The 9403-nt window shown below is 35.7% G+C and overlaps 2 protein-coding genes across 2 annotated transcripts; one reads left to right on the forward strand and one right to left on the reverse strand.

The window, feature by feature from the left end:
- The first annotated feature begins 2976 nt into the window (after window positions 1–2976).
- Window positions 2977–4632, forward strand: NECHADRAFT_64914 (uncharacterized protein). The gene is made up of 3 exons (XM_003040527.1): window positions 2977–3590; window positions 3645–3986; window positions 4040–4632. Exons 1-3 carry the CDS (start codon window positions 3012–3014, stop codon window positions 4115–4117), a joined length of 999 nt encoding a protein of 332 aa, XP_003040573.1. The 5' UTR covers window positions 2977–3011; the 3' UTR covers window positions 4118–4632.
- A 182-nt stretch (window positions 4633–4814) lies between these two features.
- Window positions 4815–5825, reverse strand: NECHADRAFT_88398 (uncharacterized protein; the record flags this gene model as incomplete). Its single annotated transcript, XM_003040552.1, has 4 exons — window positions 4815–4908; window positions 4999–5240; window positions 5287–5565; window positions 5643–5825. 4 exons carry the CDS (start codon window positions 5823–5825, stop codon window positions 4815–4817), a joined length of 798 nt encoding a protein of 265 aa, XP_003040598.1.
- Window positions 5826–9403: the final 3578 nt, after the last annotated feature.

The raw sequence follows: 9403 nt of genomic DNA on the forward strand, positions 1-9403 counted from the left end.
TATAAGCCCTCTCTTAGAATTAGTTCTCTAGATCCTTAACCAATTTAAGTAATATAAACACCAACAAGAAGCTGGTTTTCTTCTTATTAACCTTATTCATCTTCCTTCTTACTTTACCTATCCTATGTCTTCGTATTTAGCTTCTCAACTATTTATTAAGACTGATTCCTCTGCCTATTCACCTCCTATCCAAGTCATCTACCCTATAGTCTTTGAAGACTATATCTTCTCTATCCTTCAGTCTTTTACATTTATAAATACAATTCTAGAAAAATAAGCTTATTAGATATAAGCCTAGGATTTTATTACCCTATACTATAGCTTATGTACTTTCTTATAGCTTGCTTACCTAAGCTATATAGGCCTAGATAAGCAAGATATTAAGGAGTTATAATATTAGCTTTTTAGTCTTTATTACCCTTTTGGGAAGGTCACGTGACTTCGGACTTAGGGCTTTACTAAAAGTCTAATAATACTGTTAAAACCGTCTCTACCTATAGGGTATTTTCCTATCTGGTTTAAGATATCTTAATTATAATAAGCATAGTATTCCTAAGGGATAAACTAGTTATGCTAGGTTTATATTAGCAGAGGATTAGGCATATAGTCTTAAATATAGCATAAATTATATCTAGTAATATACTTAAGGGTATTAAGTATAGCTAAATTATATTAATAATTAAGATAGCTAATATATAAGAAAATATAATAAGTATATCTTATATACTTTTATGCGAGGGATAGATTATAATAGATTATAACTTATAGGACTTAAGCTATTATAATCTTATTTATTAGATTAGAGGGGATTATAGTCTATAAGTTATGATTTATTTTAATCTATTTATAATTAGCGGGATAATATACGTCCCTTTTATTATATAACCTGGGGGTCTCTTAGGCCGTGATATTAATTTAAAATCCTATAGGTTTTAACTTCTATTATGCCATAACTCGGCTTCTAATTATGTATTATTAGCAAAGCTAATAAGGTTTTAAAGCCCGGAATTAGAGCTATCCGACGGTATAACTTCTATCCGAATCGGGCTAATAGATTCTAAGCAATTTACTATATAAGCTATAAACCCTCTCTTAAAAATAACTTCTTAGATCTTAAAAAAAAAGCAATAAGAATACCAATTAGAAGCTGGTCTTCTCTATTTTAACCTTATATTATATTTGACCTCCTTTTATTACTCTATGATTCCTTACCTAGCTAATTAGCTTTTTATAAGGACTAATTCCACTGCCTATTTACCTCCTATTTCTATTACCTATCCTATAGTCTTTAAAGACTATATTTCCTCCATTTTTCAGTCCTTTATATATATAATAAGCTTACTTTTCTAGAATTTTATTTATAAAAGACCTATATATAATAAGAACTTTTACACCTAGCTAATTAGCTTTTTATAAAGACTGATTCCTCTGCCTATTCGCCTCCTATCTTAGTCACCTACCCTATACTATTTTCAGGCTTTATAGTCTTTATTTTTCAGTCTTTTACAGCTAGGGAATACCCTAAGGCGCTTTAATTAATAAACTTAACAGCTAGATAGCTATAAAAGTATAGATTTAGCCTCGCTGGTGCTTATCTAAGAATTAAGAGAATAGATTAGCTTTTTAAATACTCTATTAGGAATCTCTAGGCTATGCTCCGTCCTATAATCAGATCCGCGCTTATGTTATACGCTTATTATAATAGCAGGGCAAATATCCTAAGTTAAGACGTAATTAAGTAACCACATTTATTAAGCGCTATATAGACCTAAAAGATAAAATAGGTAAATACCAAAAAGGCAAAAGGTTTAATTCTTTTACACCTAAGGCAGTTTATTTATACTTTAATATTAGGGAGGGCTAGTATAGCTAGATTAAGCCTAAAAATACTATTAATATTAATAAAGGGGGTATTATAACCAATTTCGGCAAGTATCTATCTATATACCCGTGATTGAAATTTAACTAAGTAATCCTTTTTATTTAGGCTTAGATAGCCTAGTTATTAGAAGCGCGGACCTAAAGTAGAAGGCATTTCTTAAGGGACTATAGATTCGAAATTGGACTTTATTTATTAAAGCTATTACTACTAATAGCCGCGCCTTAATCTCTGGTATAATCTTTAAAGGGAAAGAACTCTAGAAATAGTAGTTTCTTAAGGAATTCAAGCAAATAGTTAGGGTTTAAATCCACGACACTATAACACATTTGGGTGGCATGCTAATTAAGCCAATAGACCCTTTTTGCAAAAGATCAACCAGTTCAGGCACACCGTGCCGGAACTATGCCACACCTCTATCTATAAGGCTCCTCCGTGCGGTCACGTGACCTCGCACGTGACCCACCTCCTTACAGACACTCTACGACACATTTGTGAATATGGCGTGGATATGGATGCTGACTAATAACTTCGATGAACACTATCACCCCGGTCGAATTGATCGTATCGGATCCATCAGGAAGTTAAAGTGTCAAGTTGACAGGTGTAAATACGGTGTAAATACATGACATGCCCCCCGGTCGCAAATATCACATATTATTCTCATAATGAAGTGACTTCCAAATTTGTGGAAGCCCCCCGTGGGAGCGGCTTCGACCACGGGGGTGCCGAATTGGAGGCCCCCACAAGTTTAAGTTCCTCAGTAGCATTCCACTAATTAAAAGAGATCCACAGGGGTCCGTTGCTCGCCCTCGCCCCTAAAGAATCGCCGAATACCGATGAGTCGTCAATGATGTTTAGCCGAAGCCGAATGGCATGGCACGGTGGCTGGCAGAGCGGGACCCGGAGCGGACAATGATTAGTTAACAAGTTTCACTAGCGATAAACTGCTTATAAATCTGTTGAACCCCAGACCTCAGCCCTTGGTGCCTCGCTATAGCATTACTCGCGATTAAAATGTTATCAGCGAGAAGCGAGAAGGAAAGATAAAAGGAGCCCTCGGGCTCAAGCATTGCTATCGATACTTTCAACCATCTCTACAATTCATCTAAATAATCATCAAGCTTTTACAATGTCTTCAACCAAGCTCATCGTTATTCTTGGAGCCACCGGCAACCAGGGCGGCTCCGTGGCCAACGTGTTTCTTGAGGAGCCAGGCTGGCAGGTTCGCGCCGTGACTCGAAACACCACCAGCCACAAGGCTCAAGCCCTCGCAGCTCGTGGCGCCCAAGTCGTCAGTGCTGATCTGGATAAGCCCGACACGCTCCCGGCAGCTTTTGAGGGCGCCCATGCCATTTTCGCCGTCAGCGACTTCTGGGGCCTATATATGAATCCCGCCAATAAAGGCAAGGCCAAACCGGGACAGCCTTTAAACGTTTGGGCGGGCGACCACGAGACTCAGCAGCTGAAGAATGTCATTGACGCCGTTGCTAAGGTCCCAACCCTACAACGCTTCATCCTCTCTTCACTTTCAGACGTTACGAAGTGGTCCGAGGGGAAGTACACTCATGTCTATCACTTCGACTCTAAGGCAAATGCAGAGAAGTACGGCCGGGAGAAATACCCTGAGCTATGGGCAAAGACGAGCATTTTTCAGGCAGGACTCTTCCTAAGCAACTACATAGGCGGCTCATTGGGTAAACCTACCAAGGTAAGCGTCTACTCCATGCTTACGGAATGAGGAATAGGTGGCTAAGAGATATAGAATGCCGAGGGAACGGTACAGTTCATCGGAACCCTGAAACCCGACGTCAAAGTCCCGTACATTGCCGCCGAAGAGGATACTGGGCCCATCGTCAAGGCACTCATCAACGGGCCCGCTGGCAAGAACGTCATTGGGTATAGAGCGTGGTTAACTATCCAGGAGCTGGCCCAGGCATTCTCAAACGCCACCGGCTTAAAGGCCGAGTCTGTCACGCTGCCCGGGGACGAAATTTTCAAGTACTTCCCGGATGAGTTGAGGCCGGAGGTCGAAGAGAACTTTGGCTACTACAACGAGTTTGGGTACGAGGGTAGGGCCGACCCTACCATCGTTCACCCTAAAGATGTAAGTTGACTTCGCTTGCTCATGTCGTGAGTGGGGCTAATGTATGGGTATAGTTGGAGTCACCTCCTTCCCTTGATACGGTGGAGAATTACTTCAGAAAGCAGGATTGGTCACAGGTCTTTGATGCCTGAAGAGAGAAGTCCCCTCGGCAGGTATGCAGTCCGGGCCAGCAGGGCGTGGAAATGGGTTGTGGAACTTGGTTGAATGTAGACAGACATTCTGGTAGAGATGTCCCGTATTAGATCAACAGGCAAACCTTTCTTGACCAGCAAACCAAGAGTTCTCGGGATGACCGGGGGCCCAGGATGCGCTATACAGCCCGGGGTAGCGCGAACTGTGCGCTGAGTTTGAGCAAAAGTACAACTTACCTTATTATCTCGCCCTAGAGAGTATACCTTGTTGGAAACCCCCTTTTGTCACGGCCTATGCCGCGGCTGAATGCATAATACCGTACGGCACGGATCAATGTATTACTACTCACTCCGGAACCTATCGTCCCGCTTACTCCGTGCGAGTGAGAATATGGCGATATCTGAGATGTCTATCGTGAGATGCTCCCTAGACCTTGCCTATAAAAGACCACATAACATTCATTAGATAGACACCCTAGCTACCTTAGCTTTTAATATAATTCGATTACTCAAAATACTTCTTGACATTATTAGATGTGATACGAAACCCTACGCTCAGTACGCTACAACGCAAAAGGGTCTGTAATGTTAAATGGGGTACGAGGGGCGAATGTGGCGATTTCATAAGAAGTAAAGGTACTTAGAAGCAGCTAATTTTCCTAGGGAAATCAGTCAATTTAGGGTACCAATACTGCTATCAATAATCCAATGGCCACCTGCCCTTAATCAGGACTCCAAGGGGCCCAGTTGACCAGAGGGATGCAGAGGGCGTGAATAGCTTCTTCAACGGTCTCAGAGGTGTGAATAGTTGAGTTATCATGCATATACATAAGGTCGTGACACGCGCCAAGCTGCCGTAGCTGCCAAAGGAAGGGACTTACGCGTTGCAAAGGTCCAAGGAAGTATTGTAACCCGTTATTTGGTGTATCAAATCCGAAGACGAAGTTGGAGCCCTTCCAATGGCCACAGATAACGCCCCAGGTGTTGACGCCGTTGCCGTGTTGTCGCCGGTGACGAAATTGACGAAGGGGCTCGTCATTTCGAACCGTGGACCGCCGTATGCCTTGGTTAACGCTGTAAAATGTCTTCTCATCTGAAGAGGCAATACAGCCTCGGATCCAATCTGCCCGGTCAGGCCAGCGTGTGAGGATTAATCGAGACATCTATACGCGGTCTTTGCGAATACGCTCGCTCGTCATGAGCTTCTTGCCGGGTCGCCGGCTGCGATAACCAAGGGAGCCCATCCCGGTCTTAAGAGCTGTTATTCCCACGTCAACATAGCCCGGAACAAACTCTCGTAGGTCTTGCCACGTAATGTCTCGATGAGACCGATCTTCATTGAGGAAATCGGTAAGGGTCTTAAGCTGCTGTGGACTAAGGCGATGGCCAGCTGGCCGGGGAAGGGACTTCTGCGATGACAGGGGGGTCTCAAGGGCGTATTGGACTTGCTGGTAGGAAAAAGGGACCAGGGCAGTTATTCAGCTAGCCCGTAGCCGGTCCACTCATTGAGCTTCTGAAGGGCGACCCGGTCATCGCGTGAGAGGTCGTTCTTCTTGTGCCGTGTGGATTTGGGCTGAAATCGCTCTTGCGGCGGCTGTTGGAGTGGTTGTAAGACCCGGCAGTGAGGAATGAGCTCGTCGTCAGGTATATCTTGCAGTTGGCGGTCTTCATAGATGATAAAAGAATCAGCTTCTGCGGCGGAATTCATCGTGGTCAAAATCGCGGCTCAAAAAGCTGCTGTTTTGGCGGCGTTGTGGTGTTGCAGCGTTGCAAGGTTGAAAATGCAGCCGGCGGCGTTGTGGCGATAACCTCACCCTCTCGTCATAAAAGATCACCTTGAGAGAGGTACCTTTCCTAGCAATTTATTAGGAAAGGTACCTGTCTTGCTATAGATTAATGAGGGGTAAGGGTGTAAGGCGAGGTATTAGCGGCTCCACCTTTTAGCAACACAGACCCTTGTGGGTTGTACGCCCCGCCACAACTGCCAACATGAACCAATCAGGTTACAGTTTACTAAAATGTCATGCCAAAAGTCTGATAACACCAGCCCTATATAATACCCCCTGTATTTTTAACACTTATAATTACTCTTTAATTACGTAATAAAAAGAAGGTTAATTTAAATAAAAATACTATAAGAAGAAAGCTCTAATTCCATAGATTTATATTTTATATACTACTCTTATATATGCTATATAGTATATAGCCTTTTTTATATTAAAGATATAAGCTTCTTAATATAATTAGTAGGCAAGGCATCCTATACTTCTTTAATTTATTTAATTATTTTAGCTATATTAATCACAGCTATAATATAGGCTAGGCGGGGAAGGCTAGTAAAATAAAATAACTAAGCTAGGGACTAAAAAGACTAAACCTTACTTATTACAGCTATAATATAGATTAGGCGGGGAAGCCTAGTAGAATAAAATAACTAAGGAAAAACTAAAGGGATTAAACCTTACTCTTATTAGTCCTAGGACTAAATATTAAAGATATTAGTCTTACCTTAGACTAATATTAAGGAATATTAGTCTAAGTAAACTATATAAGTATATAAAATACCTCTACTTATATTTTCTTATATATTAATTACCTTAGCTATTAATATAACTTAGTTATTCTTAATACTCTTAAATATATTATTAAATATAACTTATACTTTATTTAAGATATAAAATATTCTTCTCTATTAATATAAACCTAATATAATTAATTTACCTCTTAGGAACTTATATAATTAATATATATTAATATCTCTTATTTAGAGGATTATATATATTACTTTAAATAATATTAAATATAATAGGTACCTAGGCTACTCTTATTAATAACTATTAATAAGTCTTACTTATTAATTACTTATTAGTTCCTACTATACTAGCTAGAGCTAACCCTAATAATTATAAAGAAATAAATAATAATAATAAAGAAATTAAATAGCTTAGGACCTAGGTTAATACTTTAATTATTAAGTTAGATAAACTAAGAGGACTTATAGATTATATAGTAGTAAGTTAATAAACCTAGAACTAATAATATATAAATAATATCTAGCAAATTAATAATATAGCTATTACTATTATAAAAAGCAAAGATATAAGAGAAATATTAAAGCTAAACCTATTAAAGATATTTAATAAAACTATATATAAATTACTAATATTTTTTATATAGCTATAAGCTTTTATAACTTATTATTTACCCTAATTTACCTTAGTATCTAATAAGGTTTAATATACTATAGGGTAATTAATTAAATATATTACTATATAGTTTAAACCTATTATAAGGGAATACCTTATAGTTCTTACCTCTAAATATTTACTTTATATTATTAACCTTTACTTAAGCTATAAAACCTTTAAAGCTATATTTTAATAAGTATTTAAAATAATTAATATAAGAGAATAAGTTAAAAAAGAGATTAAGGTACTTAGATAGATATAATTAGCCTTAAAATATAAAATAAAATACCTCTAGCTTATATTAAAGCTTAATTAAGGCTAAAAACCTTTAATATTATTTTTCTTTAATAAACTTAAGGAGGATATATAGGCTAACTTATATAAAGAGAATTAATTAAATAACCTAATTAATTATATAAAAAGAGCTATTAAGATTAATAAATAATAATTTATATAGAAAAGACTATAAAACCCTAGGTTTAATAATAATAAAATAAATACCTTTTATTTTAATGCCTATTCGAATAGGAAATAAGAAAATAATATAATATATAATATTTACCTAAGACCTATAGAACTTAGAGCTATTTATTAAGGTAAATAAGACTATTATAGACTTAAATACTATTATTACTATAAAATAAATTATATTAAGAAGATTTATTATAAAAAATAATAAGATATTAAAGAAAAATATTATTAATTAAGCTAATAATAACCCTTCTTAGAAGATAAAAAATAAATAAGGTTTACCTAAATAAATAATAAACTATAGATAGCTATTTATATTATTAAGATACTTAAAATAGTATAATAAAGCTATAATAAGACTAGATTATAACTAAGAGAAGTTATTATACCTTACTAAGCTATTTACTTAATAGAAAGATAAGTAAAAGGTAATTATATAATAAATAATATTATAAAGAAATAACTTTATAAATTAGCTAAACTCCTAAAGGTCTATTAATTATACTTTATAAATCTTAATATATAAAACCCTCTATTAAAGCTAAGTAATAAAAATAATAAGGCTAATAACTTATTATAATAAATTATTATTACTATATAATTAAATAAATATTATAAACCTATTAATTAAATTAATTACTTTATAGAGGTATAAGTTTAATATAAATTAAATATTACTTAAATTTATTATTATTAGTATAATTATTATATAGTATTATAAAAAGATAACTATTAAATCCTTATTAAGAAAGAAATTAATTTATATTATTAAATTAACCTAAGTAAATAATATATCTAGCTAGCTAAAAAATAATAAGATATAAATAAAATAAAAGATCTTTATATTTATATATATTACGGGGAGCTTATAATAAACCCCTAATAACTAGGACTATAATATAATCCCTAGAATAATACCTAAATTATATTAATATACTCCTAATATAAAGAAATTACTTAGGTAGTATATAAGGATTATTATTATAGCATATATCTTATAAATAAATAATAAAATAATTACTTTCTAATTTAATTCTTATAAATATATACTAGACCCTATCTAGCCTATAAAGCCTATTAATATAAAGTAAACTAATAGTTTAAAGTTATTAGTATTACTATATTATATTTTTACCCTTTAAAGGAAAAAGCTATTAGCCTAGAGCGATAATATCACGGCTTGACATGCACCTGTCACGTGCATAAGCAGGACTCCACAATTCCTCACCAATTAAACGAGCGATCACCCTTAACACCAAGTGATCACGGTGATTATATCACTGATCACCCTGATCACTTACATGATCACCTTGATCAGGATCGATGGGCAGAGTGATCACGACCGACACCCAAAGTATATAGAACACGCTCATTGCACTCTCTTATATAGTAGCTACCTCACCTATTAATATAACTTAGTTATACTTAATACTCTTAAGCATATTACCAGACATGACCTATATACCTATTTAAGACAACGCAATATTCTCCTCTGCTAATATAAACCCAGCACGACCGGTTTATCCCTTAGGAAACATACGATCGTCATAGATAAGTTATTATTACTATATAAAGGATTATAATAAAATAAAAAGAAATATTAAAGAGAGTTTACTTAAATAATAAA

Source organism: Fusarium vanettenii, assembly GCF_000151355.1.
Source record: "Fusarium vanettenii 77-13-4 chromosome 14 genomic scaffold NECHAsca_62_chr14_1_0, whole genome shotgun sequence".
NCBI classification, from domain to species: Eukaryota; Fungi; Ascomycota; class Sordariomycetes; order Hypocreales; family Nectriaceae; genus Fusarium; species Fusarium vanettenii.